The sequence below is a fragment of the Anarhichas minor genome, unplaced genomic scaffold (genome assembly GCF_050575085.1).
Source record: "Anarhichas minor isolate MPS153535 unplaced genomic scaffold, ASM5057508v1 ptg000030l, whole genome shotgun sequence".
In the NCBI taxonomy this organism is placed as follows: Eukaryota; Metazoa; Chordata; class Actinopteri; order Perciformes; family Anarhichadidae; genus Anarhichas; species Anarhichas minor.
Window position 1 is genome coordinate 1,766,683 of NW_027466476.1, and position 17,423 is coordinate 1,784,105.

Sequence of the window (17,423 nt, forward strand, 5' to 3'; positions counted from 1 at the left end):
AAGTAAAACAAAATAATCACAAACACGTCAAAAGCTTACTGACATATTAAAGAGTAACGTAAGACCCCCTGAAATTGTCTTTGATGATCGCCAGCTTCATATTAAGTTACTCTTGAACAACCTCTGCCGGGTCTTTTTCATAACTGTCCAAGAACAAAACAGCATCCATCGCTTTGAGTCCTTGTGGACGGTTTTCATATTCCAACCCAGCCTCCTACAAAATATTGTGTACTGTATATTGATTTACTCTACCAAATACTATTTGAAGAAAACATAACTGCCGCCTGGAATGCGTTTACTGGCAACGTTTTTTTTTCAAATTCAGGGGGTGTGATGTTGTTGAAGGGAGGAGGTCGGGGAGGATGGTTGGGCCTACGAAGCACATAATGTTGGCACCAGAGACTGGGGTTTCCATTGTGCATCCCATGTGTTGTTAAGTTTAAGCCACTAAAGTCCCTTTGATATTGCAGATTTCTTGTGTATGAACATGATTTTTGGGAAACAGGGTTCAATGTTTACGCAACCTTCCCTGTGGATCTACAGACCTGCCGACGTCCCCACAGCAAGAGCTCCGCGTGCAGCAGGAGCCCTGCTCCGGCGACAGCCCGCCATCATTAACACACCCTTCGGTTTCACATCATCTCCGCCTCTACCACATGGTGCTTATTGGGCTGTTTGCAACATTAAGTGTGTTCTTAATCGAGAGAGTGGAGCTGTGCGAACGCCTTTAAAAGTTGGAGCGGACTGTGAACAGTCTGTGAGATTTACAGATTCAGCAGCAGCAGCAGCAGTCAGCCCCCCCCTGCTTCCTGCCACATCAATAAAAACACCGCCTTCAGCTCTGCACCTTCCAACTCACTTAATGACCAGATTTAATCATCCGGTCTTGGTATACAGGGACAAAGTGGCCTGACTTACTTCTTCACTTCAGTAACTTTACTGACAGCCACAATTACCAGGACGAGTTGAAGACAGAAAAGGAGCAAACAAATGGAAAACCAACATGGAAAGTAAATCTTCTGCTTCTGGACACCTCAGTCAATATCTTCCTACAATTATCTTCTAAAATTGGAAACGAGGGAAATAAACGGAGAGGCAATCAAGAGACGAGAGCTACTCCACTGATAATGACTATAATGCTGAAACCAAGGCCACTTTTACTGTTTTACTGCATTTAAACCACAATCATCTGTATTTTAGGATTTGCTGTGAAAATGTACAGCATCAATGGAATTACTATCACAAACTCCACACTCATTTCCAAACTTGAAGCCTCAGAAATTGACAGCCTTATTTTTAGCTTCAGAAACAAAATTAAAAACATGTCATGTTCACACATCCACACTGAATTGTTGAAATAAATCACGGTTATTAAATCAAGACCTTCTTTAAAGTGGTTGTGAGGCAAGAGCAGAGTTAGTCGTCTTGTGGTGTAGCCTGTATTTGAACCTATGACTTCTGGACCTTAAGGTCTCTCGCTTGACTTTGGGCACAGTATCTCTCGTGTAAACTGGATGCAGCCCTCGGATGAAAGCTACAGAAGATCCGGAAGTGCCGGAATAATTCAATACAGATAGGAGAGGAGAAAGTCACATCTGGCAAACAAGCAAGCCATTTAATTCAACGCAGCCAGTTTAGATACAGATTTTTTTTGACTAAGCCTATTAAGCAGAAAAAAAACCCATTAATCAGGGAACAGTGTGCATAATTCTTCAGCGTGCTGATATCAATGCATTTTCAATGAGAACAAAACACATAGACCTCATTTTATAACCTATACTTGTGTTTATTTGTATATTATATATAAAAAATTAAATTCACATGTGGCATCCTATCACAAAAACCCACATTTGTCTCAAGTTACGACATTTCAACACACCATATTTCAATTTGTTTGCTCCTCTGTACACCACGACTTGAAAGCTGACTTTCACAAATAAACAAAGACCACAAAATGCGCTAACTGAAAGCCTCCCACAGACAACAAAAGGCACAGATTTTCCTGGAACGCAGGGGAGTTGCAGAGGCTGGACACTGGTGTATAATCCCCCAAGCCTGATGTTTGGAGCACAGTTGTAGTGAAGGACATTGTTCTTTCATAAACAATACAGAAAGTACAACTCTGAGAAAGAGAGAGAGAGGCAGAACTCTGTAAACAGACAGAAATAGTCAGCGTTCCCATCAGGCTAAACAGGAAACCCAGCCAATTAGCTGTTTATTCAGAATCCGGTTTCAGAGGTCAGGGGTTGTAGAGGGAGCACTTCCCGGGCAGCCATCAGACAGATGGAGCAGTGTCTGGAGGCAGGTGATAGCTGGGGCATATGAGAGTGCGTCACTTCATCACCGGAGTATACAAAGGTTACCAGAGCTTTACACGCAAAGAAGATGAGTAGCTTCTTAATCATAGAGGTTCACTACTTGGAGGCCTAGCGTCTGCTCTGTATTGCTACTGAGGACTTACTGTAACCAGTGGCTTCTTTTTCCTTTCCAGTCCAGACTGGGGATGGCATCTCTCATTCACTTAACCCTTTCAGACCACAAAGGCCTCTGAGAAATCAGATGGGCTAATTTAATCTAATCTAATCTATGGAAGAAGAAAAACAACAACAAACAACCACCAGGGCCACATGTCAGACTCCAGGATCCCATTCACTCATTTCATCTAATCAATTTAAATGAAGTTCAAAAAGCAAGGAGGTCATTTGAAAAGAGTCAGGTCAAACAGAAGCACAGACACCAGGCCTTCCCTTGTGTTAAACAGGGTCAGTAAAAGCACAGAAGACATGGAAAGCAAATATATATCAACACTTCACTTCATGTGCTGCTGGGTTTTATATTGCCTGAAACTCTGAAGTGAAAATGAATACACGTCTCAAATTTCAGAATGGAATTGTGTTTTACAACAAAAGTTCAAACAATGAAATATCTTTTACTATGACGTATATCCGAAGTGCTCTTATACATTGAAGATCCCCTGCATCCCCTTAACCCAGATGTTGGCAGAGATCTATCCAAACAAATATGGTGTTTTCAAAGCAAACTTGATCTATTTGTGCAAACACACGCATATGAGAAATGCAATTTTTTTTGGTACATAAAAAGGTACGACTGCTACGAGTATGCTTGATGTGCCAGAATCAAGTGCTTTAGCTCAGTGTTAGCTTATGGTTTTCCTTGGTGCGTGACAGAGTGTGAAAAAGTAAAAACCATACAAAGAGTCTTGTCTAGTTAACCACAGCAGCTCCTCCTTGCATCGTGCCACTCACTTTGTTGGTTTGCTCAATTTGTGGGTTCCTAAACCCACAAAGCCTTTGAGGGCCACACAGGGGCAAATCCTATTTGCTCACTGATTTACTTCCGCTCTTCCCACTGACTCCTAACTGGAAGCGAGGCTGTGTCGCTGTAGCATAGGCCTACTGCCTCAGGTCTGGGGGAAGGCCGGATGTGTGTGTGTGTGTGTTTGTACAAGTCCGTACCTGTGTGTGTTGTAAACTGTAGCTGTCTGTCAAAAAGCAGCATGCTTCCAACAGCTGCTTTTGGTTTTGGGTCATTGTCAACCAATCATTTCACTGAGGAATCGTCTCTGTGGTGGAGCTGGGAAGGCTTGCTGTGCGGTGTATGACACAAACACAGACGGCAGCTGAACAGAGTCCTTTCAGCTTTCCAGATTGCAGCCTGGTGCAGAGGGACAGCGAGAGAAAACCGTCCTGTCCTAACCACAGCTAGAATGCTGCAAACCCAAACTCAGCAGGATGTCCCGTTCGCAGTCGGCTGTCACCAAAGGTTTCGTGTTAATATCTTTGCACCCTTCATCCCTTCTCCCTACTAGACAACACTTCAGTCTTGTTTTTTTTCACAAGTGGGAAGCATACAGGAAATGCTGCATCCTGGTTTGGCATTTAGTTCAAGACATGAATGTGATACATCTGAGTGAGAAGCACTGATTCCAATTGGCCTCTGTTGCCCTGTAAATATTCAGGCATGCTGGACTCAGACAGTGAGCTCTAGCTGCAGGCCTCTACAGCAAACCCCAAACAGAGTAAGAGTCTTAAGGAAGGATTTATATTTAATAAGAATTCATCTGCAGGCTAAACTGCCTGCACTTATTACTATGTATTATTCTTTTTAATAATATCTACGTTTCATTTTGAATACAGAGCATTTCTGCAGCATCACCAGCGAAACAACTGGAGCTTCTGCAGTGTGACTGGATGTTGGTCATTGATAAAACAGTGTGCAGAGTGCTGTTTAGACGCTGCACCTCATGTCCCAGCCCCGAGCGTTGATCAAGCGCTTCAAGGCCAACAGAGACAGAAGGACGCAGGTTCAGCGTGATAAAGACAGTCAAAACAACCCGATGGACCAGTGTGTAAACATCATTTAACTTTGGATAGGTCTCTTACCCTGGAGGACCACACGCAAGGTGAAAGACAAGAGCCCTTGAAAGAGGCTGGTAATGTGCCATAAATCTAGTCCCAAATCGTAGACCAATGGGAGCCAGATAATGAGAGTGCTTTTCAATGAAAGTCTCACAGCGTTCTTATTGAATTAAGCCTGGTTTAATTAGCATGCTGACTTGATAATGCACAAGCTGGTGTGTACAGCAGTGCTTAAGTTCATATAAATAGAAAATAAAATAATTTAGCCTAGAGGGAATTTTCCTTCGAAGTAAATAAATTCTGCTGAAAGCAATACGATTATGCACTTTTACAATGAGAGCACAGCATTGTGTGTGAGCACTTTGATTTGTGTATGTTACAGCCGAGAACACTTTCATACAAAACCATCAGCGTTTTACTGCATTTTCCCCTCTTTGCTTTGAGCAGCTTTCTTCCCACCAGAGTTGCATTTCAAGTATCCTGGCTGTTCACAGAGGAGAACTAAGTGGACATGGCAGCATTTCTCTTTATATACACATCACACACATTGCAATCGGAATAATGAGAGCGGACGTAGTGGATCAACAAAATATTGGGGTTGAACCAAAACGATGGATTAAAAACAGTATTACTTAATTTGTCTGTTACCAGTTTTTCCGAAGGCCGATGTAACTCCATCCAAACGCCAGGTCTAATAGATCAAAAGCCATTTTGACATTGCGCTGCAGTTTCAGAGTGAGTTATAAGCTGAGGGTACGACTGTAAGAAAGGATAATATGATCATACCTGTGTTATGACTCTAGTCTATTTAAATGTTGTTTGAGTTAATGGAATACTTACACATTTTGGTAAAATATATTACAATACAATATAAATACATACTTTCAGCCGAGAGTTAGTTGAGAACAACAATAACTCCCCATTAAACCACAAATTGTTTTTACACTTTTGTTTTTTTTTCAAATTAAAAAAGCGAGTTACGGCGTGTTAAGTAGAGCGCTTTACAGGTGCTGGTGGGAGGATTTAGTTACCCTTTTGGACAGATCCAGGCTGGCTGTTTCCCAGTTTTCCTCCTTATGCTAATCTATCAAAAATAATGGGGTCTGGGGTCAAATGTAGCGCATGTGATATGCAAATATTTGACCCAAGTCTAGAGGTAAACCAGCTTCAAAATAAATAAAATGAGTGCAGCATGCACTATTAAGTGTATTCACATTGAGTTAAGATATCTATTGTATGGCACTTCTTTAAAAGTTTCAATGATAGGCAGCAGTCTAACACTTACACACAACCCCTTGCTGAGTCGGGGCTCCTGCGGCGACAGACTGGCAGCAGTAATTAGTGTGGACCTTCATTAGTGGCTGAGAATTCTGGGTCATGACATGTCACAGGATGTGTGTCTATGTGTGTGTGTCACTGGTTCATGCTCTAGTCTGATGGTAATATGGTGCATACCTTTTGTTACAGGATTTCACAATCACGAATTAAAGACTTTCAACAAATGTATACAATATGTACGCATTACAAACTATGTTTCCACTAGAGGTTGATACATTTATCGGTTTAGCCAATTAATCAGCAGTGAAAGGAGGTTTTACAAACTAAATGTTGGGCATAAATGCACAACAGACTTTAAATTATGTTATGCTATCGGATTTTTCCTGCTCCAAACTATCGTTATTATATTGGCCTTTGAAAAATCGGTCAACCTCTTTAACACAAATAGGCCTTGTGACCTGACATAGCAGCTAATTCCTGTGTCCCAGTAAACCATGTCAGTGTGACGGTGAGGCAGTGTGCACGATACCGGGAGCCTGAAACAGCTAAAAGGAATAAAGCCATCATTGACTTTATTATTCTGAAATAATAAAGTCGCTTTTGCTAGCGGTATTTGTTGAAATGTGTTCAGTATAAAAGGCTATTGCTACTATTACTGCTGAATGCCTGCCGTAATAAAAGTTGGTGGACTGCGTAAACACCATGCACATCGATGGTAAGTCTAAACCAAAAAACTAGCATATCTCACACTTTGTTTAAAAATGTTAAATATTAAGAGATTGTTGTTTTAGTCTGAAATTGCCTGTGCTGTGATTCATTATAGTCGTTTTTCAGTTATTTCAGTAGTGTCACTGTATTTGGCAGTCTGGAATCCAAAGGCATGAAATAATCTGTTGTTAAATTTGAATGGAAGATAACATATTTTGGGTGAAGTGTTTAATTTAGTCTCTGGTGTCTGAGGTTTGGCCGGACAAAGTGTGGCTTTTTCTGTGTTTATAGTTTTGGGAAAGTAAATTGTCATTTCGGGAAATTTGTGTAAGTGGGCTACCACAAAAATGAACAAAAATTTCATATTGGCCAGTCTGTTTCAACCAACCCCAATATAATGAATGTGGGGCAGATGGTTTGATCGCATAGTATATATTTGCTACTGTGCTGGTTGTGCATGAGATGATAAATTAAATTCTCATTCATTTTATGGTATGAAAATTATCCAATTTAACGACATTCCAGTTCACACATTCGTGATTGTTGACAGTTTTTGTGTCAGGCTTCAAAAGCCTGCATCAGTTGAACCCAACCCTCGTCTCTCAGTCCCTCTCTTGCTAATGGACACTTTTGCAGAGACAAGAAGAGGAAGGTTGAGGGAGGAGGAATGAAAGAGAGCATACGCAGGCAGATCTCTCAGACTGGGAGGTGGCTGTGTCATCTTTGTTACAATAAAGTACTTTATAAGAGTCCTCCAGACTGCGGCCTGCACTATTCAGAGCTTGGGTCTGTCCAAATAGCTTAACCCTTTCGTTGTAAAAAGATGGAGAGCCACCTAGCCGGAGGTCCCGGGAGCCCCTTGCACGCTGAGCCTGTCCTCAGAGAGTCACGGCACTGAGTGCAACAGAGAGACTAAATGTCCTCGAGCACAACAGGCACTTTAGCAGCAAATGCATGTCAAGATGTGAATGTGCCCATTGTGCCCGACCCACCGGAGGGCTTATAGCAGCCACCAGGGAACGCTGCCAAGCTACAAGCACCATTTACCGCCTGTCATGGAAAGGAGCATCCATGTAATTGCATGCAAAATGTTGTTTTTTTCGTGAAATCATTTTCGTGAAATCTGATTGAGTAATTCAGTCATCAAACAGGGAGAGGAGGGCAAGAGCAGCCACATTTAGAAGTGGAAGAGATTCTTGTTATACATGTTAAAGCGACAAATAAATGAGTTGCATTACTTTGCTTTACTTTTTCCTGCCTTGAGGCTAGATAAGGGGAGTGAGCTCCTGCATTTGATATGTGCAACCACTTATTATAGAGTATACTGCATTGTGCTTGGGTTACCAGGCTGGGCCAGGGAGTAAGGCTTTGTGGTTTGTGGTTGTGTGTCTGTGTGTGTGTGTGTGTGTGTGTGTGTGTGCGTGCAGATTTTGGTGCACAAGTGTGTGACCTATCAGATTTATTTATACGGAAAGTGTGCATGTTTAACTCAACGTTTGCATGTGTGTGTGCACAAGTGGTCCGAAAACTACTGGTCTAAAATTAAAATCTGGGTTTTTGAAATATCTCTAATTAGAGAGGGGAGGACTGAAGCCTATTTTGAGAGCTGTGGCCATGCACGCCCTTCCCATATGTTGTGTGTGTGCACAGGCAAAGGGGCTAACACACACACACACACACACGCACACAGGCTAACACACACACACACACACACACACACACACACACAGAGTACACACTCTTGAGAGGAAGGTCTTGAGTTCTGCTAACAGGAACTGTCCATGAAGTGTGTTTCTCGTGACATACACACTTTACTAAAGTTGGACAACCAGTGAACTTTAAAGACGTAAACAAGCTGCTATGAATATTAGCAACCAGAGAGCATGCGTTGAAATACCGCCGCCTCACTATAAAGCTGTAATAAATGATTGTAATATTTAGAGTCAAAGACAAGTCAAGACAAACCAAATTGGAAAGTTTATGGCTGCAGAGCAGGACCACAATAGTCAGTTTATTCACTGTCTAAAGTGTTTTTTACACATTTAATGAGGCAATTTAGAGAATTTAGCCTTTTCAGACAGTGAGTGGAATGTGGTGGATGCCTGGCTAACATTGTCTCATTGTTCTGTCTCATAACCAGCCTCTGTTTTTCACTCCTGAGCGAAGACTGCTGGGAAAATCAGATTGCTTTTACAAAGGCCGGCTTAAATCTTTCTGTCCCAGATACTCTCACCGTGTCTTTAAAAGCATCTGTGAAAGGGTTTTGTTTTGTTTGTAGATTATTTTCTTTCTGTATGATCGCAGTGTATTGAGAATCCCCAAAACCTCTTTACTGCACGTCAAACAGTTTTGGCGCCAGAGTTTACCAGAATTTATTAGACAATGATGAGTCACGTATTATAAAAAATATGGTAAATCCACATGCTTTCCAAAGATTGACTTGATTTCAGCCAAAGGAATAATTCATACTGGGGTTTACTCCATCAGCAGATTTTAATAAAAGCTTATTGCTTGGTTTCACAAACGACTCTGTTCCTTTGATTGCAGCTGTAAACCAACTCATCTTTACAAAAGGAACAATAGTTAACGCTATGTTAGTGACAGATTTGTAATATATTGTGGTTCTATGTGACATTAATAGCATACTCAACATTAAAATGTTTTGGAGCGATGATAGATACATTACAAAAATGATTTGTTGTTGGTTGTTTTACATGTTATCGGATAATTAAAAGTAACCACAATGTACATGGATAAACTAAACTAAAATTGGAAATGCAAGTACCTTTGCGTTCATATATCTGTCCCTTTACAGCCAATGTAAAACTGGTAGGTAAAAAAACTGTGTGATTGACTTGACCCTTTGTTTTATGATACAGCTAAAAAAAAGTTACTTTCTATCGATAGATGTCTAAAAAAAGCTTAGCGATAAGCTTAGCATAAAGACTGGAAACAGCTTTGTCCAAAGACTTTATCTACCAGCAACTTTCAAATGTACTTAGTAACATCTTGTATTTGTTTAATAAGAATACAAACCAAAATGTAAAAACATGAAGTTGAGGTTTCATGTGGAGTTACCTCTAGACTAGACAGAGCCAGTCCATTTGTTTTGTACTGTCTTTATGCAAAGACAAGCTCAGCTAAGCTTCTCATCTAACTCTTGGCAATAAAAGCAAATAATACACACTCCCAAAATATCAAACTATAGTCTATGAAGAGCTTAAGTGAAACCAATACGTGTGGGCTCTGTTCCAAACTTCATTCAAAATCCCATTTACTTCCTCGTAACATAACCTAGATGGACAGTATTAATAAAAACCAAAAAACAGTCTAATATTGTTATTTTCTCAATATTGACTTATTTCATATTACGTCGGTAACAATGGCTAAAAACCCGCATTGAAGCGCTGTTAATGAGAGTTGTATTTTTTTTGTATGCTGACAAATTATTAGTTTAACGTTTTTAAATCATTAAGGTTTCAAATTCTGATAGCAAATGCTGTTGGGTACCACATTGTCTTAAAATATGGATACTAATCTCTGTGTATATGGTTCACTTTTTAAGAGACTTATTAGAGAAATGTGGAATGAGAATAATCAAAAAGTAACTCAGGAGTACTCCAGTAGATGGCTGCACTATTGTCACGTATTAGTTCTCAAGAGAAAGAATATCAGAAACACTAACACACGCACGCACACACGCACACACACACACACACGCACACACGCACACACAGGCCACAGGCACAGGCCACAGGCATTCCCACTATAGACACCCATTATCTCCGTCTGTATCCATGTGTTGTCGACCCCGAGCAGGAACTTTGGGGGCCGCTGTGGTCAGATGCAGGGAGAGGGAAGTTAGCGCTGGCAAAGAAAAGTCAAAGTCAGGCATTTTTGGAGTAAGATAAGAAGAAAGCGATGTGGAAGGAAAAACTAAAATAACAAAAAGCCACTTGGGGGTATGAGATTACTATGACAACACAGCTCTCTGTTTTTGCTATGTTTTGAAATATCGCAGCCTTTAATCAACAAACACAACGAGGTGATAAGTGAAATACGCATTCATCATCCAAACGGGCGTCAGCTACAGTACAGCCCAGTAGGTGTGTGGAGATGTCCCACTCTACTCATGTTCCCTTGACCTCCGAGGGCACAATAAAACCCGGGGCTTGTGTGGCATTGGCAGGTGCTGCAGCTGAGTATGAAGCCCAGCGTATCCAGTGTCAGGCCTTTGTTTGCTTTTTTGATATATTGCTGACCGCTGCCCCACCTAACATGTGCAGAGGGGAGCCCGCTCCCCCTCCTCTCAACACCTTTCCCCACATAAATAAACCCTATCGCTGCAGGAATGCCTGGGGTAAAATGCTCTATACCGCTATTGGAATTCTCTGGACGCTGATAAGATGACTGTTTAGGATGTTTCATAGACATACTCCCATCTCAACACATACTGACTCACAGACCCGACATAAACCACTGACACATCTGCTGGCCCTTTGGTTTCCATCTGCACATGGGCCACAAGTAAGAGACCGAAGATGTGAAATAAAGGGAACGCAGATTCATATTGTGGCCAATCGATTATACTGATGAGGTGAGTTACCTTTGAGTGAAGAGAGACACAGAAGACTCAGTAAACAGACGGTGTGAGGATCGGTTGTATGGAACAAAAGGTTAATACAGGAAACTGACAAATGTGGGTTCAGTGTAAAGACAAGGCTGTCCTCTCCACCAAAAGCTCCTGTAAGGACGCCTTAAATAAACACGTTCAACCTCCAAACCTTACCAGCGGCAGATTAAACTTTGTTGTGTGGAAGATTAGGGCTGGGCCATAAGTCAATATAATGTATTGTCTTTCAATGAAATCATATCGTGATTAAATCATACACTGCAAAATCAAACAAACTCAAATTTTTCAGAAAATCTGATTATTTTGCACTAAAGTTCTTAATTAAATCACAACAATCATAGTACTTTTCATTTGTCAAGTATTTTATTCACACAAAACCATGTGGTTATTTCATATAGACTATTTATTTAATTATTTAATTACCAGAAAACATGCTGTATTGTGATAAATATCATCATCGATGAAATGACCTACAGTATATCGTGATAGAACATTCTGGCCATTGAACCAGCACTAAGTTAGATAAAACAGTTCTCATGAATCATTGTTATTTGTTGTCTCAAATAACGTCATCAAACGTGCTGGAGGAATAGGCTGACAATTTGCTATCTTAATGAGACTAAGATCAGAAGATACCATTCTCTATAATAAGAGTATCAATCTTCTCATCTATAGGCAAGAAAGCAAATAACTGTATTAACTGTTGCTTTTAAGAGCAAGCTTTTACAGCAGCACCTCCCCAGTAAAAACTGGAACTTTTACAACTGTTCATTTACAACAGTGAGCCTTATACTGATATATATTACTGCCCTAGTTGAAATATTTTTATCTTGAACTTTGGACAACCAGCCAGCAACTTCCACATACTGGGATCAAGTGCAACCGGGCAGGGAGCAACTGTCTTGCATTGCAGCTGTTTTGGGTGAGGGGGCATCAGGCCAAGGACAGGCATGCTGACCCCCCCCCCCCCCCCCCACCCTGAGCATCTGTGCCCACTCATTCAGGCTGGCACCCACTGAGCCGAAGCCATCAGTCACTGAAAATTATGACAACAAAATACGCCACGGGGGGAGTACGGTTTTGACTTGGGTAAAAACCACAAGCTATGAGACACCAGCACGTTCACACATAGACTGCCACTGTACATTCTCTTCATTTGCCTGCCATCCATTAAAACACAGCTGCCAGCACACAGCGCTGAGAAAGGAATTATTGCTCTGTGTATTTGGAGGCTTACGGCTGAATGTGTGTATGATATATGTGTCCATTTTTTTTTCCATCACCAAAATGACAAAAGTTGCTCTTTCACACAGAAGACTAATAATAATAGAGACATGGAGTAATGCCTTGGAAGTGAAGCTATGCCGCTATGCCTTTTCCCTCTCACCCCAGTGTCGAAGATCTGTTAGTCAGGGGCTGGGGAGTTTTCAGTCTCCAGGGGCACATCCCTCTGAACCGCCTGCCAAGCTTCTCCTCTCCCTCCTCCATCCTCTCTCCTGCTCTGCTCCCTTTCTTTGTTCCCCTCTTGGTTCCCTCTTCTCACTTCTTCGACTCCTCACGCTCAACTTTGTCCTTCACTTCAGCCTCCTTTCAACTTCCGTCATCTATTCCCACTTGCCCCTTTTCGCTTTCACACTCTTATCTATTTCCCCCTCTCTACCCTTCCGCTCCTCTTCCTCGCCCAGCTCCTTTGCAGCCGTGCATAATTAGGCCTAAACACTAGCCTGCGCAGGCTCACATCTGGAAGGAGTTTGGACATGGCAGTTTCCTACCAAGACGACTAAATATTTAGGTTGAGAGTTACTGCGTGTGGATGAACTCATGATAGAGGGGCTGGGAAGGGGAGAGAAATGGGGAGCTGGAGATAAAGAAAAAGAGGGAAAGTGGGACAAGAAGACTGGCGATCATGGCGGAAGGCTGAGAATAGCAGGATGCATCATTAAACTAGTGATAAGTGTGAGTTTATAGAAATGGTGCAGTGTATAATCTGACACGCAGTAATGTGCAGCACAGCATTGACGAGCCAAATGAGAGGTGATAATATTACTGCGACTGGTTGCTCCTTTATGGCTGGCAGGAACAACAAACAGCCAACTAATAGTTTTAATAAACAAATCCCCGTTGGGATTTCCCATGAGGCTGAGGGCCTCAGCTGGAATGTTCACAGGGGCCAGCTGTTGTGCATTACACATAGCAGCCGGCCGCGGAAGCCCTGGGCCTGGTGTCTTCCAGCCCTTGCCTGCTCAGCATGGAGGAGAGCATTCCTCCAGGCTGCCCCAGGAGACATGGGCAGCGAGGGCTGGCTGTCAGGCCATCCGATGTGGGGAGGGACCGAGGTGGTGTAGGGCACGGGGAAAGCTCCCCTGCTGCACCTGGGATACTGTCAGCAGTCTCTGAACGGACTGAGGAATGTCAGGAATAACACGAATATCAACACAACTTCTCACATTCCACATCTGGAGCTAATGTCATGAGCAACGATGGGAGCACGGGCGCTTGAGGAGCTCAGCAAATCTTCAGGAAAATGAACTTTCCAGACACCAGAGTTCCCAGGAAAGGTAAAGGTAAAATGGCGCATTATGGGTGGTATTGTTTGTTCCTCGTTTATAGCCTCGTAAAAGTGAATCAGAATGCTAAACATCTGCACAAAAACAACTCAACCAAAATGAGTAGATGCGGGGATGGAAGATTATCTTCAATCACCTCGACCACTACCACCCTAGCCTCTTTTTCCCCCTATGGTTTCCAGCAATGTGTTCCCCAGATGTTTATTCTGGCTTTATTAAGGAAGAAACACAAGGCCCTATAAATGGACTGCTGGCTGGCTTTGGCTTTCCTGGGGCCTAAATACCTTACTTACCTCATAGCTCGCTGCAGTAGGGCAGTTGAACATGCTTTCTTTTATTGTGCCCATGTGCAGCTAGCATTTCTCCCACTGGGTCATTAGCACAGAGATAGAAACATACTGTGGGAATGAGAAACAACTTCAAGTCTGAGCAGCTGTGAAGAAAGTGGACAAAAACACCACCCAAAAAAATGTGTCACTGATAGATTGGTAGTCCATCCGTCACGAAAGATAGCGTGGTTTGATCCATTATGTGGCCCCTTTCAAGTTTTGTCCAGACACTAATTAAAAAACATCACACCAAACTGTCCCAGAATCAATGCTGTCCAATTCTCATTAAATAGTTCAGGCTTTTTTTTTTTTATCTCACCAGAATTGTGAGACAGGGTGTAACTGTATTAAAAGTAGCAGCCAACCCACCAGTAAATAGATATAAAATATTCAGAATGTGTTTTTGTTTATTCTAGTTTTGTAAGGCCAAGTCAGCTGGGCCATGTGCACACGGAGGTGTTGGTGGTGGTGGTGATGGGAGAAAGAGGGAGCTGAGATCTGCCTCAGAGTCAAATGTAAAGTGACAGAGTTGTGTCAAAGAGGCATGGCCGTATGACGGCTACAGTCAGCCTGCCCTCTCACTGATCTTCTTAATGTTTCACAGAGAGGCGACGCTCAGCCCTCCACTACAGAGTTAAAACTAGATCAAGATGTAAACTTCTGACCTAACAAACCCTATTACTGCAGCAAGTCCTAAATACAGTTAAACCTAAGGTCATGGGTTCAGAGTCATGGGTGTGTGGGCTATGGTTGAAGCACTGTACCCTCACTTGTGCAAAATGCACCATCAAAAACTAAACATTCATCCAGTTAAATCCTTTGATACAACATGGAAACACTGTGGATCCTCAGCCAATTATAGTTCACACCAACTGTATCTACGGAAACAGCTACGTCAGCTTAAAATTGATCATGATTAATTACATTTTTTTCTTATAAAATCTTTATGGGATATTATGGGAATACTGCTGAGGACATATATGACAGCATAATGTAAGGTCACCATGTGATCTCACCACTCAGTGCCACACACACACACACAGGCCATAACAGGCGGCTCATAATTCAGTGATACGACATTAGTTCAGTAGTTCATTAGACTGTTCCAACTCACAGAGTCACGGTCCTGTTGGGCAGCAGGCCGGCATCCGGAGGTTCAGGCAGCTCCTCTTTGCTGCAGCTGACCCGTCTCCCAAACGCCTGGGCGCCGTGCGTTTTGGACCGCTCGTCCGTGCAGCTGCAGCCGCTGGTGGAGGCGAGCAACCCGGGACAAGCCTGGGAGAGCCGCGGCTCGGAGGCGGACAGCAGGAGCAGCATCAGTACCAGACGCCCCGGCAGCAGAGGGATGCCAACGCCGGGCGTAAACATTGTCCTTCTGCTGGATCTCACCTCAGCTGCACCCCCGCCTCCAGTCATCCCATATCTCCACCATGAAGCTTTCGGAGGGCGTGAGGAGGGCACGAGGAAACGAAATGATCGTGGGTGAGGTCTTGAATGAATGGTAAACTTTGAGACCCTGCGCTCAACAATGGACACGCGTCATCCGGTCCTTTCAGAAAGATTCAGCACCCTTGATTTTCCTATAGAGTGTCCCGTTATGTCATGGCAGCCCTGGCGCGCAACTCCCCTTGATCCAAAAATGGTAGAGAAATTCAAGGGATGCGTGAGTCCATCAAAACGTCTTCAAGTCCCATAAACAAGCGCAGAATTCTGACGCTAAAAGTTGGTAGTTGCATTAATTACCTTGAGGGATTTACATCACTTTGGAAGTGCCCAGATTACCGCTATCTCCCACTCTTTAATTAATCCAGAGGTTGATGGGATTCACAACTGTGCAGTCACTTCCACATCAACTATATGAAGAAGTAAAGAAAAAAAAAAAAGTATATCCTCAAACTTTTGTCAGTTGTGTCGCTGCTTTTGAAAGTTTTCCTCAGTGTATCCCTGAGTTCCCCGTGTAGACTTCTCTCAAGCGCAATTTAAAATAAATTCAAACAGGGGAAAAAACTGTTCGTTTGGACAAAAAGTGAGCTGGTCTCGATCGGCTTCTGTGTAATTCCCAAAACCTAGCGGGTTTGCCTGCTTGCCTCTGTCACACTCAAACTCACTTAGTTACTACCCCAAGTGCGCCCATTCCGTCTGCGCTCTGGTCCCCGCGGTCCTAGCGCATACAGTACAGCAAGAGACAGAGAGAGAGGTTTCACGTGTGCTGGGGTAAACCCACCTGAAGTCACTCCACACGTCTTCATCAAACTTCATGACACAGTCCAGTAGGCTATTTTATGTATTGTTTTTTGGCCTAAATTATATGGTAAACTGCACAAAAACGAAACAAAAAAATACTTTTGTTGCAGATTTTTGCAGTACAAAAATATATGTATTTAAAATGTTGCATCTCCACATTTGTAAGAGAATGATAGTTATTTTAAGAGAAAGACTGGCAAATTCTGTAAATGCAACAACATGCAAACCCTTTAAAGAGAAAACGTTTTGGAGCAAAGAAGAAGACCATGGATATTTGTTTGATGAAATAATATGAGAATCTATAAGATTTAAATTGTTTCAATGCCATATTGCTGTTGTTTTGTTGCTGATTGATTTGAATTGGCCTTTTCCATCCAGGTTGTAGAAGACAGGAAGGTCTTGATTTCAATGTGCGCCTTCATTGGGAGAGCAAACTAAAGTCATGAATGAAGGCTGAGGGTCTCTTGTGTATTGTGTGTTTCAACAGATCAAAAGCGTTTCATTCAATCAGCGGGAAGGAGAGGAAGTAAAGACTTTTATAGATACACTTCACTAGTTTCTATATTGTTGCTGCAGAAAGAGTTACGGCAGCAGAGAACAGTTTGAACTTGAGAATAAAATGAGACTGAGGTGTCATTACTGACCATATCGTAGATGGTAACTTTGTGATTTTTTTTTTATCTGGATGAGTTAGTGTCATATTTTTCTAGCACAGAAGCAGTTGTTTTCATGTCCCCTTGAAGGTAATTGCTAACAGAAAGCTATCTATAAAACATTGCAATATATACTTTAATACAAGTCTTTCTGTGGTGATGGCCACAGTAAGAGAGCAATAAAAGTGGCCTTACCTCTGAATGCAAATTAGTTCTTGCAGTTCTAACAAGCCAAACTAAGCTGCTGAACCGTAATAAGATCTGAAGCCCCAATTCAAAGTCAACTGAGAGTGTTGTTCTTTGCTTATACCATGTGCTGTTTAAAATAGGTATAATTGAAGATCTACTGCATGTTGGTACTGTTATGCCCAATAAATCAAATATTCTGTTGAAAGAATATCTTTTTTTAAATGTGACACTTCCCCCCCTGCAAGAATCTCGCTCAGTCCAACAAATATAGAAGATCATATAAACTTCCTCGAGATCTCATTTTCGCCTGTGTGTGTGGAAAGTTCCCAAAGTATAGTACCCGACTCCATGGATTTCTGTTTTAAAAATACTTCTTGATATACGATAGGCCCGGGAGGACGGCGGCTGTAGCGTTTCAAATCTGGAGAGCATTTCATAATATG

General features: G+C 42.2%; 1 protein-coding gene across 1 annotated transcript in view; it reads right to left on the minus strand.

Annotated features, from left to right (window-relative positions):
- The window catches only part of adgra2 (adhesion G protein-coupled receptor A2), a 34,646-nt gene extending 19,197 nt beyond the window's left edge, over positions 1-15,449 (minus strand). The window contains exon 1 of the mRNA XM_076104641.1: positions 15,009-15,449. Within this exon, the coding sequence (XP_075960756.1) occupies positions 15,009-15,310 (302 nt within the window). The 5' untranslated portion in view covers positions 15,311-15,449. The remainder of the gene's footprint in view (positions 1-15,008) is intronic.
- Positions 15,450-17,423: the final 1,974 nt, after the last annotated feature.